At 58.8% G+C, this 23,084-nt stretch overlaps 1 protein-coding gene across 9 annotated transcripts in view; it reads right to left on the bottom strand.

Moving 5' to 3' along the window:
* The window catches only part of LOC134147052 (protocadherin gamma-C5-like), a 63,494-nt gene that overhangs the window by 26,177 nt on the left and 14,233 nt on the right, over positions 1-23,084 (bottom strand). The window contains exon 1 of one of the 9 annotated variants that reach the window (XM_062587790.1): positions 18,610-21,357. The exons of 3 other annotated variants lie outside the window; for them this stretch is intronic. In XM_062587790.1, the coding sequence (XP_062443774.1) occupies positions 18,610-21,027 (2,418 nt within the window). In that variant the 5' untranslated portion in view covers positions 21,028-21,357. Of the gene's footprint in view, positions 1-175; positions 2,645-3,209; positions 5,744-6,176; positions 8,824-12,686; positions 15,399-18,609; positions 21,358-23,084 lie in introns of those variants that run through there. 5 more of the 9 variants (XM_062587787.1, XM_062587791.1, XM_062587788.1 and 2 more) reach the window with 5 other exon arrangements.

The raw sequence follows: 23,084 nt of genomic DNA, 5'->3' as shown, positions 1-23,084 counted from the left end.
TCCATCATGCAGAGCCAAATCTTTCACCAGCCACTTCCTGGGCAGGTGAAGGTAACATACATTCCCTGAGGCCACCTTATTTAGCTGAAGGACAGACACCGAACAGCAAAGTAACCTGGACAGTATGGATCATTGCACTTAGCAAACAAGACAGCAAAAAACACCCATCTCTTACCCCATCACAGGGACTCGCTAAGGTGCTGGTCGCCTGCTCATAGGCAGCCATGCTTTCCGCGGTACTAGAATGGCTGAAAGGTTTTACAAAGAGGAAATCACTTTGATCAGACATGGGAGAGAAACAAGATGTGTACTGCTGTGCCTGGGACGTCAGGCCCGCTCCTCCCACATCCAGGTACTTGATGAAGCCGTCTGGCTTCAGCTGCCCACGGAAATGGGAGGCGGGCTTGCGGCCTGTCCCTCGGCAGCAGCCCATGAGGGTCCAGCTGGAGCCAGAGCCAGCTTTGAGACACCTGGCACCCACGACAGCAAACATCACACAAGTCACTAAAGAAATGGACACAAGGGAGATGATGAGATAAAGAGTTAGATTGGTTTCCTTGGGAGAAGATTTGGGGAGGTCCATGGACTTGGCAAAATCCTGTATGCTGTTCTCCTCCAGAGAGATGACTATTGCCACAGAGACTGAGAGGGATGGTGTCCCGTTGTCCCTCACTACAATCACCAACTTATAGGGACCTTCTGAGTCCCGAAGGGTCTGTGTGACCCTTATCTCTCCAGAGCGGTGTTCTACACGGAAAGGCAAAGTTTCAGCAGTTTCCTCCAGCTGGTAGGACAGCCAGGCATTGTGGCCACTATCAGCATCCACAGCTACAATTTTGGTGACCAAATAGCCAGGTTCTGCTGAGGCTGGGATGCTCTGGTGGAAGGCAGTGCCCTTGGGAACAGATGGGTAGACAATGGTGGGGGCATTGTCATTCTGGTCCAGGACAAACACATGGACCACAGCAGTGCTGCTCAGAGCTGGAGACCCAGCATCTTTCACCTCCACAGGCACCTGGAACACCTTGTCCTGCTCATAATCCAAAGCCTGGATGGTGTAGATGGTGCCATTATCCTGGTCTATCTGGAAGTAAGTTGAGATAGGTAAATCTTGCATTCCGTTGTCCAGGATGGAGTAAGACAGCTTGGCATTGCTTCCCTCATCAGGGTCAGATGCTGTCACTGAAAAGACAAAGGCCCCGGGGAGGGAGTTTTCTTGAATGTGAGCTGTGTAGGAAGAGCTGGAGAAGCTTGGAGCATTATCATTCACGTCAGCAATCTGGAGGAAAATTGTTTTTTGCGTGGCCCTCTCTGGGGACCCTGAATCCGTAGCCCTTACAGTGATGTTGTATCCACTGGACTTCTCCCGATCAAGCGGACCATCTGTGACCAGTGAGAAGTGTTCTTTGAAAGATGACACAAGTTTGAATGGGAGATCTTTTGCTATCTGCAGGCGGACCTGACCATTGTCACCAGAATCGCTGTCCTTCACACCAATGAGGGCAATCACAGTTCCTGGGGTTGCGTCCTCCTGCACTGGGCTGGAGAGAGAGGTCAGCACAATCTCCGGACTGTTATCATTGATATCGATTAATTCCACTCGCAGGTGACAGTGTCCCTCCATGGCTGGTGATCCCTTGTCTCTGGCTCGAACTGCAATCTCATAAGCACTGGATTCCTCATAGTCCAGTGGGGCTTTGGTTCTGATCTCCCCTGTCTGAGGATCTAGGGTGAACAGCCTGGTGAACTTTCCAGGTGGATTATTGCTTGTTTTGAAAGAATACTCCACTTCCCCATTGGGGCCTTCATCCAAATCAGTGACATTCAGCTTGGTGACCAGAGTGCCCACTGGCACATTCTCCTCCAGATGCACTTTGGATACAGGTGGGTAGCAGACAGGTGGGTTGTCATTTGCATCCAGGACATGGATGGTGACCTTGGCAGTGCCAGATTTCACTGGATTCCCTCCATCCAGAGCTGTCAGGGTTAAATGATGGACAGCCACTTTCTCTCTATCCAGTGCTTTCTTGAGTACAATCTCAGGCATTTTAACACCATCTCCTCTCATGTTGATAGCCAGGGCGAAATGCTCACTGGGGCTGAGTTCGTAGGTGGCGATGGAGTTGGAGCCCATATCTGGGTCTTCTGCTACCTCCAGGGGTAGCCGAGTCCCGGGGTTGGCTACTTCAGTGATCTCCAAAGCCACTTCATGCTTGGGGAACTGGGGCGCGTTGTCGTTCACATCGAGGATGTCCACCTGGACGCGGTGGAGCTGGAGGGGATTCTCCATGACGAGCTGGAGGTGCAGGGAGCACGTGGGGCTCTGGCCGCACAGCACCTCCCGGTCCAGCCTGCTGTGGAGGAGCAGCACCCCCGCCGCCAGGTCCACCTGGAAGTGCTGCTGCTCCCCCTCACTCACCAGCCGCAGGCTGCGGGCAGCCAGGCTCCGCACCTCCACCCCTAGGTCCTTGGCCACGTCGCCCACGAAGGAGCCCGGCTCGCGGTCCTCGGGCACGGAGTAGTGGAGCTGGGCGCTGCTGGGGGGCGGCAGGGAGGAGAGGGCTCCGAGCAGCAGCAGGAGCTGCCATTGCAAACTCCGTTCGCCGTGCATGCCGCGCCGGCTGTGCGACCGCAGCGGCGGGCAGAGGCGGCTCCGAGCAGCCGCCCCCTCCTCCCCGCCCTCCTCCCGGCCGCGCCGCAGCCCCCGCGCCCGGGCCGCGCCGCGCCGGGCCGAGCCGAGCGGGCTGCGCCGGGAGGAAGCCGCCCGGAGGCGGGCACGGAGCGAGCGGGCGGGCGCGGACGCGATCGCGGCCCCGGCGGCCGAGCGGCTCCTGGACGCACAGAGTCGGCGAGCGCAGGGGACGAACCGAGTGACAGTTTTACGTCTCCCAACAGCGGGGGAGCCCCCCCCCCTCCTCCTCCTCCTCTTCTCCCTCCTCTACCGCCTTCCTCAAAATACGCACGGCGTAGCCCCCCCCCCGCCGCCCCCGCAGCGCCGGGAGGGAGTCGGGGACTCCCCGGCAACGGGAACCCCCTCCCGCCCCCCCCGCTCCGCCCCCAGGCCGGTGCTGGAGAGCGGGGACGGGCAGGGACTCCATCCCCAAAGCCGCCTAGGGGGACTGGACCCCGGACGGCGGCGATGCCGAGCCCCTCAGGCGAGCGGGCTGGAATCAGGCTGGCAGAGAGTGGCGGCACGCTCCCGAGCTCACCTCGCTGCACAAGCTGGCATCCAGCAAGTTTGCACCAGCCGGACCCACGGAAGGTTTCACGAACATGAATTCGCTGATATCAGAGACTGGCGAAAAGCAGGAGCGATAGCGCGGGGCAGGGGGGGCTGTGGCCACCACCTGGACGCCCATCACCGTGTCCCCTTGCTTGGGCTGGTAACGCGAGTGTCCAAACATGTGGCTAGAAGGGGGGTGAAGCGTGTCCACACTCTCTACACAGCAGCCCCGGGCAGGGGGCGCAGAGCCCTGCCGGAGATATCGCACAACCAGTGCCGCCAGTCCCACCAAGGACACAGTAGAGATGAGGACTAAGGAAACGATCAGATAAAGTGTAATTGTGGGTAAGCCTCCACTGTCTGTGGCCTGAGCCTCAGAGCCCTGCAAGGCCTCTGGGCCCTTCTCCTCCACTAGCACCACAAGCGTGACAGCTGTGGAGAGTGGAGGCTCTCCGCTGTCCCGGACCACCACCAGCAGTTCATGAGCAGAGGCATCATTCTCCTGCAGGGCCCGCATGATCCGGATCTCTCCAGAGCGCAGGGCCACACTGAAGAGCCCTGGGTCTGTGGCTTCCACAAGGTGGTAGGAGAGCCAGGCATTGCGCCCCGAGTCAGCATCCATTGCCACCACTTTGGTGATGAGAGCAGGTGGGTAAGTGGCGGGTGAAATTCGGATCTGGGCAGCAGAGTCCTCCCTGGCCCTGGGGAAATGCACCTGTGGAGCATTGTCATTCTGGTCCGCTATGAAGACGTGAACCAGTGTCCTGTTCCTCAGGGCCGGAGAGCCACCATCAGAGACCTCCACATGGAACTGGAAATAAGTGGTTTGCTCATAGTCAAAGGGGAGTTTGGCTGAGACTCGTCCACTTGTGGGATGGATGGAGAGGTAGCGGGTTGGATCCAGACCTGGATCTGTCCCGCCAACTTGCAGGATGGAGTAGGAGAGGCGTGAGTTCTGCTCCGAGTCAGGGTCAACGGCAGAGACAGTAACCAGCACACTGTCCACTGGATTGTTTTCTGCCACCAGCACTTCATAGGATGCTTGTTCAAACTGTGGTGGGTTGTCATTGACATCTGCCAGGGCAATTGGCAAGATGGTGTAGTGGGAGAGTGGGGGACTCCCCAGATCCGAGGCAGAGACGGTGACATTGTAGAAGGCAATGCGCTCCCTGTCCAAATAGGTACTGGTTAGCAGTGAGTATTGGTGCTCAAAGTCCTTACGCAGCTGGAAGGGAAGATCTGAAGACACGTAACACTGAACCTTGCCCTGCTCCCCGGAGTCCTTGTCTCTGATGTGTATCACGGCCACCACTGTGCCCGGGGGAGCATCTTCACTCAGGGAGCTGGAGAACGAGGTGACAATGACCTCAGGGGCATTGTCGTTCACATCAATGATTTCCACAACCACACTGCAGTGTTCCTCCATTGTGGGTGATCCCATGTCCTTGGCCTCTACTTCTATCTCATACACTGTTGCCTCCTCGAAGTCCAGCTTGCCCCGAACACGGATCTCCCCAGTTTGCTCATCGATAGCAAAGATCTGGCATAAGGCAGCCGAGTTGTGGCTGCTGAGGGAGTAGCGGATGTCTCCATTGGGCCCTTCATCCACGTCGGTGGCATTTAACTTCACCACGAGGGTGCCCACTGGGGAATTCTCCACCAAGCGGGCTCCATATGACGGTCTGTCAAAGACCGGGTGGTTGTCATTGGCATCCAGGACATGAATAGCGATGTGCATCTTGCTGGAGCGGGGAGGAGACCCACCGTCCTCAGCAGTCAGGACTAGGTTGTGGACAGCTCTGAGCTCCCGGTCCAAGGCCCTCTCCAGCACCAGCTCAGGGAACTTCCCGCCATCTGTCCGTGCCTTCACGTTGAGGTTGAAGTTCTCATTGGCACTCAGGTGGTAGGTCTGCAGGGTGTTGGTGCCCACATCGGGGTCCTTGGCGGGCTGGATAGGGAAGCGGGCACCCAGCGATGCCAGCTCATAGATGCGCAAAGAGACCTCAGCACTGGGGAACTCGGGGGGGTTGTCATTGATATCCAGGATCTCCACCTCAATGCGGTAAAACTCCACTGGGTTCTCGATGGCAAGTTTCAGGTGGAGGAAGCAGCGGGGGTTCTGTCCGCAGAGCTGCTCCCGGTCTATGCGCTCGCTGACCATTATAACCCCAGTGTTCACATTGACAGAGAAGTACTGGGAATCCGAATCGGACAGTACCTGCAGATTAGCTGCCGCCAGTTTCGCCACATCCGTGCCCAGGTCCTTAGCAATATTGCCCACGAAGGCACCCCGGGTGAGCTCCTCCGGGATGGTGTACCGGATCTGGGCAGAGGAGCTGTGCAAGAACAAACAGAAAGAAAAGACACGCGGCAGTCCCAGGGACCAGCCCGCCTTTCCTGCCCTCAGCATCCTTGCCAGGTGGGCAGCCGCAGCTCGGGAGCGATGCCCTCCGCCGGCGCCCCGCGGGGGCGAGCTGTGGGCCGGCGGCCGCCCGCGCTCCGCGGCCGCTGCTCAGCGCTTCGCTCTCCCATTCATTGTTTGGGGCGGATGCGGCTCCGACGGGGGGGGCGCGCCGAGCGCCCCGCCAGCCTCCTCGCCATTGGCTCCGAGTGCCGCCGCGTTCGTCCAATCGCCGGCCTCCTGCCCAGGACAGCAACACCGGCACCAATCCCGGCGCGCGAGGCGCTGCCGCGGCGCGAACCTGCGGCGCTTCACCTAGCGACGGCGGCGGCGGCCCGCGCCCGCGCCCGTCGGGGGCCGCCCGCCGGCACCGCGCCCCCGGAGAACAAAGACGCCCCGCGCCGCCGGCGCTGCCCCCCGCCCCGCGCCCCCCCGCCCCGTGTCCCCGTGCTGCAGCGGTCCTCGGGGAAGTCCCAGAGCGGCGCCCCGCCGAGCCGCGCCCCGCGGCACGGCCGCCCCTTCCCCTAGCGACAAGCCCTCGCAGGCTCTCACCTGGCTGGGGTCTTGCAGGGTACCGGTAGCGGAGAGGAAAGCATCGGTTTCCCTCGCTAGGGTCCCGGGGGCCGGGCAAGGCCGCACGAAGGTGAAATCGCTCCGGTCGGAGCCGGGAGAGAAGCAGGTGCGGTAGCACTGGGTCTGGGAGCCAGTGGGCCGCAGGGTGACCTCCATGTACTTGAGCGTGCCGTCGGAGCTGAGCTGGAGCTTCGGGCTGGAGTGCTTACAGAAATCCCGGGACGGCGACTCGCTGAGCCAGCAGCAGCATGGCGAGCCGGCAGCACGGCCTCTGCGCCGGAGGCAGCGGGCGGCGAGGAGGGTAAAGGTGGCGAGCGCCACGGTGCTCACGGCTGCCAGCGTGATAATGAGGTAGAGGGTCAGATCCGGCTTCTCCTTGGCTCCAGCCACGAAATCCCGAGGCTTGTAGCTCTCCTCCTCGGCTGTCTCCTCCAGGGCCACGGCAATGGTGACGGTGGTGGAGAGCGGCGGGTCACCGTTGTCCTGCACCAGGACGAGGACCTGCTGCGCCACCATGTCGGTGTTGCGGAGGGCACGTGCCGTCCGCACCTCTCCGGTGTAGGGCGCCACGTGAAACAAGGAGGGGTCGGTGGACTGCGGCAGCAGTCGATATGAGAGCCAGGCGTTGTGCCCGGCGTCCGCGTCCACTGCTGTCACCTTGGTGACCAAGTAGCCTGGCGGGGCGGACAGCGGGACCCTCTGGGGTGCCAGGACATCGCCGCCGCCAGCAGGCTGCAGCACGGTGGGGGGGTGGTCGTTCTGGTCCAGCACAAAGACATAGACGGTAACATTGGCGCGCAGCGGGGGGGACCCCGAGTCCCGCACGGCCACGATGACTGGCAGGACCTGCACCAGCTCAAAGTCGAAGGTGCGCTGGGCATAGAGGTCACCGTTGTCGGGGTCGATGTGGACAAAAGAAGAAGTGGGAGCGCCCTGCATGTGGCCACCCTCTATGGAGTAAATGAGCCGGGAGTTGTCCCCATCATCGGGATCCGAGGCGGAGACGGTGCACAGCAAGGAGCCTGGCGGGTTGTTCTCTGGAAGGAAGGCATCGTAGGAGGGCTGGGAGAAGCGTGGGGGGTTGTCATTCACATCGGAGATGTTGAGGAGCAGCGTGAGCCTCGTGGTGAGGGCAGGAGAGCCACTGTCCCGGGCAGTGAGCTCCACCACATACTGCGGGGTGGTTTCTCGGTCCAGACTCTCTCGGGTGATCAACGAGTAGTGGTTCTGAAGGGATCGGACGGCGAAAGGCACATCGGGCGAAATCTCCAAGCTCACATCCCCATTGGCCCCCGAGTCTCGATCCCGCACGTTAAAGAGCCCCACGACGGTCTCCGGCGAGGTGTCTTCTGGCACCGGGTTGAGCAGGGAGGTGAGAAGCACCTCTGGGGGGTTGTCGTTGGCATCCTCCACTTCCACCTGGAGCACGCAGTGGCCCTCCATCTCTGGCACGCCGCCATCGCGAGCTCGCACGTGGATCTCATAGAAGGGTGATTCCTCGAAGTCCAGGGTCCTGCCCACCCGCACCTCCCCGCTGCGGGGATCCAGGGTGAAGAGCCTCTGGACCGAGTCAGGGGTGTGCAGCCCGAAGGAGTACTGCATCTCCCCGTTGGGACCCTCATCGGGGTCCGACGCGTTGAGCCGGAGTAGCAGAGCCCCTGCAGGTGTGTTTTCTGACACTCGCACCTTGTACACGGCGCGGTCAAAGGCGGGCGCATTGTCGTTGCTGTCCAGGACCAGGACCGTTATTTGTGCTGTGCCCGAGCGGGCCGGGCTGCCCCCATCCACGGCCGTCAGCAGCAGCTGCAGCTCCGGCTGCTCCTCCCGGTCCAGGGCGTGCTCCAGCACCAGCTCCGGGAAGAATTTGCCATCCTTCAGCTGCTTGATATCCAGGGAGAAGTGGGAGTTGGGACTCAGCCAGTAGGAGCCCACGGCATTAGTGCCCACGTCAGGGTCCTGCGCGCTCTCCAGGGGGAAGCGCGCAGCCACGGTGGCAGACTCGGAGATCCGCAGGGTGCGGTGGGCAGTGGGGAAGCTTGGTGCGTTGTCGTTCAGGTCCAGGATCTCCACTTCGAGGCGGAAGAGCTCCAGGGGGTTCTCCGTCACCACCTGCACCGACAGCACGCAGCTGGCAGCGGCTCCGCACAGGTGCTCCCGGTCTAGCTGCTTGCTCACCACCAGCGCACCGCTGTCCAGGTGCACAGCGAAGTAGCGCAGGCTCTCCTCCGAGCCCAGGCGCAGCCTGCGACCCAACAGATCCTCCACCTTCAAGCCTAGGTCCTGGGCCACGTTCCCCACCGCGGTCCCCACCTCCGACTCCTCAACCACCGAGTAGCGGATCTGCCCGGAGACCCAGCCCCAGCCGCAGAGCGTAAACAAACTCAGTACTTGCCATTTCCAAGTGGGTCGCCGGAGGCTGACACACTCCATGTCCGCACGCGTTTGGCCCGGGTCCTGGCCCAGGACACAGCAGGCAGCGGGGGAGCTGCTAAAAATCCCTGGGTCTCTCTTGCACGGCTCGGGAACAGCTCCGGGGCTTTGGCAGGCTGCGGTGCCGGTTGTGAGCCTGCGAGCAGAGGGGGTGGGCTGGGGGAGGGGAGCTGCAGCACAGCCCGGCGCCGGGGGAGCAGATCCCCCCGCTCCCGATCACTCCCGACTGGCGGAGCGCTCCGGCCCCTCTCGGCCAATGGCGGGCTCCGGCGGGCGGCGGGGAGCGGGGCTCGAACCCGCAGCAGCGCGGCCGCCGCCCCCGCGCTCCCGCTCCGCTAGTCTGAGTCACTTGCTCCCGCAGCTCGGTTTAGCAGCTCGTTTCCCCCGTTCTCAGGGAGACTGCGCGTCCTGGAAGCCGTCTAGGTACAAGCCCGCCCTGTGCGCTCCCACTCCCGCAGCGGCGGCTTCGGATCGCACCCGCAAACAAAGGGCGGCCGCGATGGACGCGGGCCAAAGGGCTCCTCACGCCCCGTGAAAAAGCGCTTGTTCAAGCCCCGAGGCACCGGGGACGCGTCTCCCGTCCCTCTCCTCCCCCACAGCTGATGCTCTGCCCGTTCCACTGAGGCCCGCGCTCCAGGACCACCCTGTAACGAGGCACCTCGGCCACCAGCGCTGCCCGCAGCCAAGAGCAGCCCCCACCCAGAGATGGGGACATCCCCACCAGCCCGCTTGGTGGGGGAGGCAGCACGAGGTGGGCCGGCAGAGACGGGTGAGTTCTTGAGAGCTGCCATGCAACTATTCACCGTATGTGTCTGGCCGGGTGCTGCTTCCTTATCCCAGAACAGGGAACGGATAAAGCTTCATAGTGCCCAAGTTGCTGCAAATACATGGAATCAGTGAGCAACCCCACTGGATCATCACTAGATCACACAACGTTACCTCAGGCCATCAGACTGAGCGAGAGGCCCAAGCCTCTCAGCTGGCACAAGCATGTATGGAAACACTACTAGAGACAGCTTCTCAGTCGAGGGAGCTTCTCACAGGCAAAAGTTGGGGCCGTGGCCTCCGTGCTGGGTAGCAGAGTAGTGAGTCACCTGTGCTGTCCCCCTCCCCAGCCCGAGGGGAGCGGCAGGCCCCAGCTCAGGTCGGGTCCCCGCAGAGGCCTTGCTGGGTCATGCCCTGAAGAGCCCTGCCCTGAGAGCGCTCAGGGCAGCACTCGCTCCCTCGAGTGCCCCACGGCCCTGAGGGGGCAGGAGCCGGCAGCAGTGCTGCGCCCCCGGGGGCTCCAGCACTGTCCCCGGCGCCCCGGGGTGTCCCGGGGTGGGGGTGGGGGGATAGCCTGGCAGGCCCGTCAGGGACGCGGTCAGTCCGGTCGAGGATGGAGACGGCAGCCGGGGCTGGGGACCGTCGGCCCGCGGCGAAGTGCCAGACGGGCGGCCCTCGAGGGGCCTCCGGCCCCAGGTCAGCCTCGCCTGCCCCCCCTCCGCCGCCCCCCCCGCCCGTTCAAGGCGCTAGGGGGCGGGACCTCGCTGCTGCCAATCAGAGGGAGGCGGAGCTTCGCTCACCAAGGAGGCTTTGAATTGGTGAAAACCGCGGCCCAATCCCGCCTACTGCGCGCTCCGGCGGAGAGGAGAAGGAGCTCTTAAAGGGCCAGCTCAGGAAAACGCTGGGCGAGTGGCAGCCCCTGCCTCAGAGACAGACACTCCATCTTGGACGCATTCGGGCCCCAAGGCTTCCGGAGGTGCCACCAGCAGGAAGCTATCGCCATAACTGCGATTCTGGCACGCAGAAAAGCCCATGTAGAGGTGGGGCTTTCTCCTAATACCCTGAAGACTCCAGTGCCCATCCCAGACAGGGCCCCTGGACAGCGGAGCTGGATAATGGGGGGGACGGGACGGGACATCGTCGCCAGCGACACGGGGCGCTGCTCCCGCGGGAACGGAGCAAGAGCAGGAGCGCCTCGGCAGAAGCCTCCTGTGAAAACCACAAGGTCTGGGGGATCTGCTCAGAGTGTCCCAAGGTGGCTCGGTCACTGAGGGACTGGGGCGGGCAGCGGGCTGCTGCTCGGGTCCGCCAAGGCCTGGGCCAGGGATGAAGGCAAGCTGGACCAGGGGGTGGGTGACAGCCTGGTGTCCCGAATGGAGATGTCCCCATTCGGAGAGGCAGCGCTTGCCCTGCGAAAAGGCTGCCGATGCAGCCATCTGAAGGGAATCGAGGGATCACGGGAGATCCTGCGTGGTAGCAGCGATCAAGTAACCGCTCTCTGAAGGGGGGATTTCGGTGCAAGGCAATGCTGGGACCAAATCGCAGGCCGGACATGCCGCCTGCCCCGCACAGGGCCAGCACGGCAGCTGGGGACTGACAGGCAGTGTCGTCCCCGCTGCAGCGGTATCGGGAACTGGTGATGGAGGCACCCTTACGGGGTTCACCCCCATAAGGCAGAGAGAGCCATTTGCGGGCTTGGTGCGATCCATTAATCATTTTTCACCATGAAGACTGAAAATCCGTGCCCCCGAGCCGGAGCAGCCGGCTTCTCCTGGTCGGTGCCTTTCTGCATGGTGCTGGGGGGGCGGAAGGGTTATGCCAGGGGCTCTGAGTTGTCGCCTGCCCGTTATCAGCTGCTTGTAGACCCATCTATCTCCATTCCCCAAGCATTTACTCTCCCCTCCCAGAGGCTCCCTGCCAGGACCCTTTGCGGGAGAGCGGGGTGGGGAGTGACGACGACAACACATCCCTGTCCCTATATGTAACGCCACAGGCACAGGAAAAGGAAATTTGCTCCAGCAGCTGCCGCAGCCCCTTCCTGCCCACGACAGATCGGAAGCAAAGCGATGGAGGCGGGAAGCAGGGGGCGGTGAGGGGGAGCATAAAATATTGCGGGAGGTTTCTGCCTCCACCTGCTATTCGGCCGCTCCAGGCAGGTGGCACAGGCAGCCCCACGCCCCCCCTTCACGCCGCCCACGGCTCCCGCTGTGCCTCGCTTCCTTCCGCTCCGACGAATTGGTCATTTCTACACAGGGCCTCCCCTGAGGGCAGGCATTACCGGCACGGTCCACCTTGGAAACCTTTCAGATCTTCCCCTTCTGCCGGATCCACTGCCCGGTCTTACCTCTGAGGATCAAAGCTTTCCCATAATTGAAAGCTCTCAAATTGAGTTGCAAAATTCCCACCAGGGAGGAAGCACAGAAGCAGCCTGCCATGCTCCAATGTTTTCTGACTGCAGTTTATTCAGTCGGGCTATTAAGTATTTCTCAGCACACTACAGACCATGCAGGGTGTTTAAAGCCACGACCAGGTGGAGCGCTCACCGTCCTGCTCCGAGCCACAGCCCACCTCAGCTGAGTGCTTGGGCAGCCTGCGATAACATCGGGCACCCTCAGAGGCAAGCACATCCTCGCAAAACTGACATGGAAATAAAATCAGAATAACCAAGAGTCAAACATGAAGGGAGACACAGGCAGAAGGAACTGCTCTGTGGCCACTGCCTACCAAACAGTGACAGGCGTCATCCTTCAGCCTCGCGTGTTAACCACACCATGGGACAGGACGTCCTGGTCCTCTGCCAGCAGCCCGCAGCTCCCACGACCCAGTGGCGCAAGGATGACCTGGATCCCACCACCACCTCCCCCAGGCCGCACCAGTGTGTGGTGCCGAAGGGCTGTGCTCACATCCCTCTCGATACCCAGCTCTCACATCTTGTTTCCCAAAGGGAAGGACACACCGTTAGCACTGTCATCGAGGATATGTAAGTGGTTGTAAACTAATCTCAGCTGCTTTCTCCGGCTACTCACTCCAGCCAAACCCAAAACTTCCTACAAAAGACATGTGCTCACTAAAGCGAGTAAGTACACCAGTTTGGTCCCGCTCCTCATTCCATCAGCTCTCAAGATGGCTCATTTGATGAAGAGTTGTTCAGCTATCATTGAACTGAGTGACTCGATATTCTCCCTGAGCCCAATCTGCTACCATGCGCGTACGGCAAAAATGAGCCACGGCTCGACCTGGCCTGGCCCGGCCTGGCACAACACCAGTGAGGGCCAAGGAAGGTAGCTACGTTACCTCGGCAGGCATGGGTAGCCGGCTGGCGGTGCCCGTGATCTGGTGGTACAATCCTGGCTCACCATTCCTCAGGGTATTTTGGCGGCTCCCCAAGGGGCTGGAAGTGAAGGGTTTTTTGCACAGGAGATCACTCTGGCGAGAGTCTGTGGTAAGATAAACCTGGTGATAGAAGTTGGGCGGTGTGAAGCCACCCCGCACGGCATCGATGTGGTGGAAGGGCCCTGGCGTCCTGTACAGGGTGCTCCTAGAGCTATTGAATAACTCCTTTGACTGCCTCCACTTGTAGCACTTGAAAATGCCCACCGACAATATGGTGATGAAGAAAGCTGCCGAGACCACGATCACAGCCAGGATGAGATAGAAAGTCACATGCCTCCTGGGGTCATGGGCTGGCGCCACATCAGTGAGGTCAATAAGCGCCTCTTTGACTGTCTCAGCCACAGAGATGGAGACGGTGACACTGGCAGAGAGCACGGGCTCCCCATGGTCTTTCAGCAGGATGACCAGCGTGTGTTGGGGTGCCTCGTCCTCCTGGAGCTGGCGGGCTGTGAAGATCTCTCCACTGTGCAGCCCAACTGAGAAGAGGCTGGGGTCAGTGGCCTGTAACAGGGTGTAGGAGATCCAGGCATTGTACCCTGCGTCTGCATCCACTGCCACCACTTTGGTGACCATATGCCCGGCGGGAGTGCCTGGGGCCACCACATCAGCATAGGAGGAGGTGGTGTTGGGACGGGGATACAGCACGACTGGGGCATTGTCGTTGAGGTCAGTGACAAACACACTGATTGATAGGTTGGTGGACAAAGGCGGAGAGCCACTGTCCTGGACCTGCACTGTCATGCTAAACTCCACCTGGTCCTCGTGGTCTAGGGAGGCGAGCAGGTAGAGGGTGCCATTCTCACGGTTGATGGAGAAAAGGCGGCCCACAGAGGGGTCGCCCTGCAGGAGGACATAGGAGAGATGGGAGTTGGGCCCCAGGTCCGGGTCCGTGGCACTTACGTTTAGGATAGGGATGCCAGCCACATTGTTCTCTGGCACGTACACATCGTAAGAATCCTGGAGAGACTTGGGTGCGTTGTCGTTGACGTCCGACACCTGCACCAAGAGTTGTTTTACCATTGACAAGGGTGGCGAGCCCGAGTCCCTGGCCGTGATGGTGATGTTATACTCTGATGCTTCTTCACGGTCCAGAGCCTCTTTGGTTTTCAACGTATAGTAGTTTTTGAGGGAGGAGCTAAGCGTGAATGGGATCCCGGGGGAAATAAAGCAGTTCACCAGACCGTTGTCTCCAGAGTCCAGATCTGTTACGCTCAGCAGAGCTACAACCGTTCCTGGGGCGGCATCCTCGGGCACGGGGCTGTACACGGATGTCACTGTCACCTCTGGAGCATTGTCGTTCACATCCACGACTTCCACCAGCACTTTGCAATGAGCCACGCCAGGAACGGCGCCCTTGTCTTTAGCCTGTAAGTAAATCTCGTATAGTTTTGTTTCCTCATAGTCCAGCTGTCCCTTGACCCTCAGTTCTCCCGTGGCCGAGTCCAATGTGAAAAGCTCTCGCACCTTTGCCGGTGTGTGGCTGCTGAAGGAGTAGATGATGTCACCGTTTGGCCCATCATCCAGATCGTAAGCACTGATCTTGGCCACCAGGGCGCCGCTGGGCGTGTTTTCCCTCACGTTCGCCTTGTAGGTGGAGTGGTTGAAGACCGGGGTGTTATCATTGGCATCCAAAACGTCAATGTGGATCTGCACGCTGGCCGACCGCAGTGGGCTGCCTCCATCCAGTGCCGTCAGGACCAAGTGTAGTTCCCGCTGCTCCTCCCTATCTAGCTCCTTCTTTAGCACCAGCTCCGCATACTTGCTGCCATCCCCCCTCGTCTGCACATCCAGCACAAAATGCGGGTTGGCGCTCAGCTGGTAAGTCTGCAAAGAGTTAATTCCCACGTCGGGGTCTTGCGCGCTCTCTAGCGGGAAGCGCACCCCGGGTGCCACTGACTCGCTGATTTCCAGCCTCGCCTGGTTGCTCGGAAAAACTGGATCGTTGTCATTGATGTCCTGGATCTCTACGACGCCGCTATACAGTTCCAGCGGGTTCTCCACCACGATCTCAAAGCTCAAGGAGCAGGGAGACACAGCGCCGCAGAGCTCCTCCCGGTCTATCCGCTCGCTCACCTGCAGCGCGCCGCTCTTCGGATCCACCCTGAAGTACTTCTTGCTGCCGCCTGACACCACCCGGAGCCGGCGGTTCGGCAGCCGCCCGAGATCCAGCGCTAGGTCAGCTACCACGTTTCCCACCGCGGAGCCTCTCCGCACCTCCTCGGGAATCGCATAGCGGATCGCGGCGGAAGCCCAGTCGGAAACGCCGAACAAAACCAAGAAACTCAGTACCTGCCCCGTCGTCACCCCGCGGCTCCTTGCAGCAACGCCTTTCATCGCACAGGACGGCAGCTCTCCCCGCCCGCGCCTCTGCGGTTTGCCCCCCCTCCACTAGAAATCCTCAGCTCGCCCCTTCATGCCGCTTCCCAGAGCGCCCCGGGAACCGGCCGTGCGCCGCGGAGACGGGCATTGCTTTGCAGCACAGCAGTGACTCACTCCCCGGCTCTCTCTGAGGCTGTCTCTGCCTCATCCCGGCTCCGAGCGGGGACGGGCCGCCAGATCCCCGGCTTCACCACTGGCCGACAGCGGCACGTAGAGTCCCGGCCAGTAACTGCACGGAGCGCGCTCAGAGAGCCCCGCCGTGGGAAGCAGCCACTCTCGGGGAGCACGGCAGGCAGCGGCGCACCGACCGACCACGGCCCGCACCTCTAGCCGGCAGGTTGGCTGAAACGCCAGCCCTGAGAGCAAAGCTGCCAGGAGACCTGCTGACCCGGCGCGGAGAGAGTGGAGAGCACCTTCCTGCGAGGAACCAAGCAAATAAGCCCGTATAGATCTGACACGTGAACTGCGTGTGGGGATAGGAATGCGCAGGAGCGGAGAAGATGATGCAAAAAGAAAATGAGACAACCGGAAAACAGCGAGGTCCCCCAGAAAGGGAAAAAAAATAAAATCTCGTTGGAGAAAGACAGGAGGAGCAAGAAAGGGAGAAGGAGCGGGTGGGATGAGGCTGATGGAGGGCAATGCTCGGCAGGGCTTCGGAACACGGCCTTGGCACAACGCGCTGTGCCGTCTCCGGGTGTCAGGATCCTGAAGGGACCCAGGTCCTCACGGATGCTGTTTCAGCCTTTCCTAACATCTCACAGGGTCCCGATGGCATATGCCTGTGCGCAGCCAGGCAATGCCGCCAACTGAAACATCGATTTCGTGCTGGTAAGTTACAATCAACTATTTTGCCCACAGCAGACAATTATCCTGGAGGGCAGCTCCTGCTGTCGTGTCCCTAGGAGCATCTCACCTCCTACTCCCAATCATCGCCACTTTCCCAGAGAAGATCCTCCTACGATAAATCGTTAGAAGAGAGATACAAAAGCCACGTCCGTGGGACACGCGGCCGGGCGAGGCAGAAGCAGATAGCCCTTCTCCGGGCTCCTGGGCTCTAATTTTTGGTTTCTCTCTCTCTTGCTCTCGCCATCTCCCAGCTTGGCTCCGGATGCCTATTTCCCTGACCCAGGCACAACGAAATCACAGTCCGGGACCTGCTGGCCTCACTGAGTGCAGGAGTTGGGGCACACTCGGAAAATGGAAAAGCCTATCCTATAATAGCCCCGGAAACATGGCATCGGGCACGCCTGGGCGAGAAACAGCCAACTCCAGAGCTGTCTGTGGTACGTTTCGAGTTGTTCCTGTCAACAACTTGTGATACAGCGCTTATTCAACGTTACGAACGCACAAACGAACGAAACTACTGCAATTTCGGAGTTCAGCGTCTGTAATCTACGAAATGATGCAAAATTAACATTGTGGAAAGGGAAGGAAACAAGGAAACTTGATATGGGAACGCCATGAGCTCTATCATAATAAGTTTAATAACCATCGAAAAGGGTTGGCTAGGAAAGAAAACTGACTCGAAATCAGCACCTAGTTTTTCACTCGTTTATCCAGGACAGAGGCGCAGGCTTTGCAGAATTTTGCAGGAAATATTACAGCTGGTTATCTGTTATCCCGCATCTTATCACAATCGACAATACCGCAGAACGGCTGCAAATCACCCTTATCAGTGTGAGATACACAGCACAGACAGAGCAACAGAGAAGTCGAGCCTGGACACATGGCATGCTCTCCTACACAGTCTTCCTAACTGCCATGAGCCGAAGGGATAGACTCAGAAGCAAAAATTTCAGCGCTTATATAAAGTCAACAATATAACACGGATCGGTTCGAGGTGACGATCTTTCATCTCTACATGTTCAGCCATTTCCTTTCATACCTAATAATCAATGGTGAAAATTAAATCATATCAACAGTGCTTACTACTAGTACAGTGTTATCACCAGTCCGTAGAATTTGATGAAAGTGTATGTTTCAAAGCGTTAAAATGCAATATTAGTAATCTAAATATATATATATATATATATAGTTCTGGAGGAATTTAAAAACTCACAAGGAAAGTGGATGAAAACTGATATTTTAACACCCACCGCAGCTCTACTGTGCCCAGAAGGACTAACACTTATGTCAATCTATCCATTCTGGACCTTCTGTACAAAGGACTATATCTTCAGATTCACCATCCTGAAATGAAGTTTCTTTCTCTCATAAACCTCTACACAACAAAACTCCAGTTAGTTTTCTCTCTCACGTCTGATCTCAGAAGACAATCCATAGCACCCTTCGAGCTACTGTTCAAAAAACGTCAAGCCTCTTCACTTATTTACTCTGAAATGAGATCTGAATCTTTTAATTTTTTCCCCAGCCCCTGCTACCTTCTTCAAACGTTTATCTCTTTCCTAAATTCTATTTTCAGAATCATTTATCTCTCTAACATGTATATCGAAATTCTTTGGTTTCTCTTGATATGAGTACATACAACAATTCCTCCAGAGTGGCATGTCTACATAATACCTGCAGGAGTAGTAAGATGGTCAAAGGCAGCATACTCAGTGAAACGCAAGGATCTCGCCATTCAGTAAAGGCACAGAAGATTAAACATTCCCATCTCTTATCCTTTGACTGACGTGGGGACATCACCCCTCATTCGCTGTTACAGGAAGTCAGAAAATCCAAGGTGATACCTCTCAGAACTCCTGAAAATACCGTCTAGATGGACAAGAGAAAAAGACACTGGGATTCCTTCAAGCACGAGTTCAAGAGAAATCACAGGCAGAGTCACTCACAGTATTCGCAGACCCGCTATGGCTCCAGAGGAGTCAGTCTCAGCAGCAACTGGTGGAACCAAACTACCTTCCTGCTCAGCTCCAAGCTCTAAGTGACAGTCAGGCATCAGTTCCAGCTCCCCAGTGAAAGGAGGATGAATGTTAAATCACTGGTCTGCATGACGGGGACAGGATATGAGCTGGAGGGGAAAACGGTCGAAAGGACCACAAGAGTCGCAACCCTCACTAAACGAACGGACCGAGGTAAGTCTTAGATCTATTTCACTGAATTGTCTGAGACACTAAATGAAGGAATCACTGGAACAAGACGAAAGGCCTCTTTCAGTTTCGACCCTCGAGAACCTTTTCCTATCGCTCCCCTCAACACCCACATGACAACCCGCAGTAAAACTCATTCCCAGGATAACTCATTCAATGTCAACAGAAATGTTATTAACACAACCTCGAGCATCGCATGTCAGTTCTAAAGGGCAGAACAGAAAGTTCGAGGATAAGATAGGTCTAAAGGAAAAAAAAATCAAGATAATCTCAAAAAGCTATTGAGCCGTGTACTGGGAGGCGATGTGTAACGACCACCATTCCCAGATGGAGCAATAAGAGAAAAGAGAAGGACTGTAAAATCTCGCTGGCGAGGCGGGGACAGTATATCTCACCTGTACTGAGCTGTCTGGGCTCGGGCCTTCCTTCTCAGACTGACTCCTTGAGACGACTTCGTCCAGTAGTGGACGGTCCGTCAGTGCTGCTGCCCCTGGTCTGAGAAAGGTGAAGTCTTTCTGGACTGACTCAGAGGCCGAACAAACTTCGTAGGAATAAGGGAGAGGCAGCGTGCTGCTGCAATAGGTGTAAGGTGCTTTGGAGCCCAGGCTGGAATAAAATTCCTTGTCAGAAGATATGAAGACGGGAGGGCTCCTTGGCCTTCGGCATTTAAAACATAAAATCGTAATGACTGTAAAAATGAATAACAAGGAAACCACAGCGAGCGCCACCACAAGAATGGTATTTAAATCAGATGTCAGCTCGGATTCAGTGTGTCTGTTGCTCAGCGCCGGCAGCGCCTCCTGCAAGCTCTCGGCCAGCACCACGTGCAGCGTGGCCGTGGCCGACAGCGCCGGCTGCCCGTGGTCCTTCACCACCACCACGAGGCGCTGCCGGGCCGCGTCGCGCTCCGACACGGCCCGCGCCGTCCGCACCTCGCCGCTGTGCAGCCCCAGCCGGAAGAGCGCCGGCTCCGTCGCCTGCAGCAGCTCGTACGACAGCCACGCGTTGCGCCCCGCGTCCGCGTCCACCGCCACCACCTTGGCCACCAGGTAGCCCGCCTCGGCCGACCGCGGCACCACCTCGAACGGGCCCGCGCCGGGGCTCGCCGCCGCCGCCGGCCACAGCACCTGCGGCGCGTTGTCGTTGAGGTCCAGCACGAAGACGCGCACCGTCGCCGTCGAGCTGCGCGCCGGCGACCCGCCGTCCTGCGCCCTCACCTCCACGGCGAACTCGCGGCACTGCTCGTAGTCGAAGGAGCGCTGCGCGTACAGCGCGCCGCTCCGCGCCTCCACCGACACGTAGGGCGCCGCCGCCGCCTCGCCCGCGCTGCCGCCCGCCAGCCAGTAGCTCACGCGCCCGTTGGCGCCCGCGTCCGCATCCCGCGCGCGGACGCGCAGCACCGCCGCGCCCGCCGCGTTGTTCTCCGCCACGTAGGCGCTGTAGGCCGCTTCCTCGAACACCGGCGCGTTGTCGTTCACGTCCGACACGGCCAGCGCCAGCGTCGTGCGGCTGCAGAGCGCCGGGCTCCCGCCGTCGCTCGCCACCACCGTCACGTTATGCTCGGCCGCCCGCTCCCTGTCCAGCGCGCTCGCCGTCACCACCTTGTACGAGCTGCCCGACGACGTCACGATGGCGAACGGCGACTCGCCCTCCAGCTCGCACCGCACCTTCCCGTTGTCGCCAGAGTCCCGGTCTCGCACCTTGACGAGGGCGACGACGGTGCCGGGTGGGGAGTCCTCGGGCACCGGGCTCGACACCGACAGCGTCGTTATCTCGGGCGCGTTGTCGTTCACGTCCAGCACCTCCACCTCCACTTTGCAGTGCGCCACCAGCCCGCCCCCATCCCTCGCCTTTACTAGCAACGTATAGCTCCGCGTGTCCTCGAAGTCCAGTGCCTCCTTCAGCGTGATCATTCCGGTCTCTGTATGCAAATTGAATTGCCGAAGGACCTTGCCTGGCACTTTGTCGAAGTTGTAGGTGATGTGTGCGTTGCTGCCGTCGTCGCCGTCGGAGGCAGAGACACGCAGCACCGAGGAGCCCGGCGGCGCGTCCTCGCGCAGGCTCGCCCGGTATCGGTCCTGCGCGAACATGGGCGCGTTGTCGTTGGCGTCGGCGACGCTGACCCAGAGCTGGGCGGTGCCGCTGCGGCGGGGCTCGCCGCCATCCACCGCCGTCAGGACCAGGCGCAGGCTCTGCTCGCTCTCGCGGTCCAGGGCGCGGCGCAGCACCAGCTCCGCGAACTTGTTGCCATCGTCACTCTCCTTCACTTCTAACGCGAAGTAGGCGTTAACCTCCAGCTCGTAGCTCTGCAGCGAGTTCTGGCCGACGTCCGCATCCACAGCATTTCCCAAGTGAAACCGAGCGCCAGGAGAAGTTAACTCATTGATTTCGATGTGGATATTCTCTTGGAGGAAGCGCGGCGCGTTGTCATTGATGTCCTGGATGGCCACGTCGACGTGGAAAACGTTGAGCGGGTTCTGCAGCACCACCTCGAAACTGACCGAGCAGGACGCGGAGTCGCCGCACATCTCCTCCCGGTCCAGCCTCTCGCTCACGTACAGGTGCCCGTTCTCCGCGCCCACCGCGAAGTAGGGCTTCTCCGAGCTGATGCGCAGCTGCCGCGCCGGCAGGTCTGCCGGGCTCAGCCCCAGGTCCCGCGCCAGCGGCCCCACCAGGGAGCCGCTGCCCGTCTCCTCGGGAACCGCATAGCGCAGCCGCTCCGGCGCCGCCCGGCAGCCCGCGGAGAGCAGCCAGGCGCACAGCAGCGCTGCCCCGGCTCCGAGCGAGCGCCCGTGGCTCTGCCGCCTTCCCATGTTCAGCAGTGCGCGCTGCGCTCCGTCCCCCCGCCCCTCCCGTTCATTCCGTGCCGTCCGGCACACGCGGGGACCCCGGCGGGGGGCGGCGATCCCGGCTCCGGCTGTGGCCGCCGCTGATCTCCGCGGATCGGCTGGCTGCTCTGCTTCCTCTGCGCGGAGAGTCCCTCGCCGCGCCTGCGCTTAGTCCTCGCAAACTGTCCTCCAGCAGGGTGAGAGTGGCGGCGGGGACGAGTGGACTGCACCGCTCGCCGCCTCCCCCGCCGGCCGCTCCGTCGTTGCCGCCCTCCCCGCGGGGGTTTGTGCCTGTGCCGCCCGCCCGGCGCTGCGCGAGCGAGCAGCCGCCCCGCGGGAGCCTGCGGCGGCCCCGGCTCCGGCGGCTGCTGCGGCGCTTCGCATCGGGCAACAGCGGCACCCGGAGTCCCCGCGCCGCCACTGCAGCGGCGCCGGGTGTGCGGCACCCCTGTCACTGCCCCGTCCAGCCGCACTGTCAGCAGCGGGGTCTGAAACTGCGCCCTCAGCTACCCGGGAGCGAGACGGAGCCGTGCTGCTTTGTAGTATGAGATTCACCTTTGGCTTCTGCGATTTTTCTCATCCAGCGGGGACGAGTGGTCAAACGACTTTGGTAAGGAAAACGAGTCTGTGTGGGGAATGTGCAATGGAGCAGTGAAGGAGCACACAGTATGTGTTCACCAAGGCACAGATGAGTACAGGTAAGTACACCGTTCAGGATATATTGACTAGGTCTGATATTTTCTGAGAGTATCCACTGGTACAGGGGATTAACTTCTCCAGCTCTTTTAGGAGATCTGACAAGCCACAGTCTGAAAATACTTCAGAAGATGAGTTACTATAGTAAGGAAGCATTGAATCCACCATGTAAATCAGCTTGTTTGAGGAGACTCTTGGTTATACCCTGTTATTTTATATACCTTTGGGACTGACAAAGACTCAGTGCTTTGGGAGAACATGGCAAGCTATTATTGTTTAGAACAACTGTATCAGTACACCAGCCAGTTTATGAACTATAAAGATCACAAATTCTAGCTTTAGAACAGTGAAAACATCCCTGTTATTCCTCCCTTTGAAATTCTTTCTCTTAGTGAACAGAAGAACATGGATGCGCAGCGAAAATATACCTGTGTATTTCCTACTTCCAGCGTGCTCCAATGGCCAACGTGTTATTCCAAGAATTGTAAACAGGAGCAATCATCTACTAGTCTGCAGCAGTGGCTGATTTAAGTGTTCACAGCCCACAAAAACCAACATGCCAGGTACAAATTCAAGTAAAGGACTAGGAGAAAAAAAATTAAGGAAACTCTCACAAAAGAAAGCTCTGTAAAGCTTCTAAGAAAGGCAACAACCTCTAAAAGGAGTAGTCTAATGATGACACAACCACAGGACCATATATTTTGCAGCAGGAAAACATAGAATATTCCAGGAATGGAGTGGACTGAAGAATGGAAAGGATAAAAGAAGATTTTGAGTGCAACACCTACAGAAAGGAGCTTAATCATGTGTACCACATATTATTATGATAACACTACCTGTACTGAAGGCTAACGATCATGAGAGGAATAACAAGATGTCTCGCATTGCAGATACGACCTAAATGCACCCGGTCCCAATATCTGTATTGAAAGCGATGAAGAAAGTAATTGCCTTCTTAACAAGATTACTTCAGCATTCATTGAGTTCTCACTACTTCCACTTTCTTCCTCAATGTCATCCCAAAGAAATATCCTACCAGTACTATTAGGTTCTTGAGAACACACTACATTCAAACATTACTGGTCACATCAGCACTGAAAGACTAGAATCATGCAGCGGATGCCAGCGTGACAGTATTCCCACAGAGCAGCAAGTGTTCAAAAGACTTCAGTGACTTCGAGCCATCAATCATAATGCCTCACTTCCCACCAAAAAAAAAAAAAAAAAGAAAAAAGAAAGAAAAAAAGGTCTCAGAAATGGTATCTGTTGGAGGTCGGAGGAAAAAGAGAGAGCTGCACTGCAATTCTCCTGCTTGTTCATGGTGTTGGCCACCTCAGGAAACACGT

Source organism: Rhea pennata, chromosome 14, assembly GCF_028389875.1.
Source record: "Rhea pennata isolate bPtePen1 chromosome 14, bPtePen1.pri, whole genome shotgun sequence".
Classification (NCBI taxonomy): Eukaryota; Metazoa; Chordata; class Aves; order Rheiformes; family Rheidae; genus Rhea; species Rhea pennata.
This window is presented reverse-complemented; position numbering and strand designations above follow the sequence as displayed.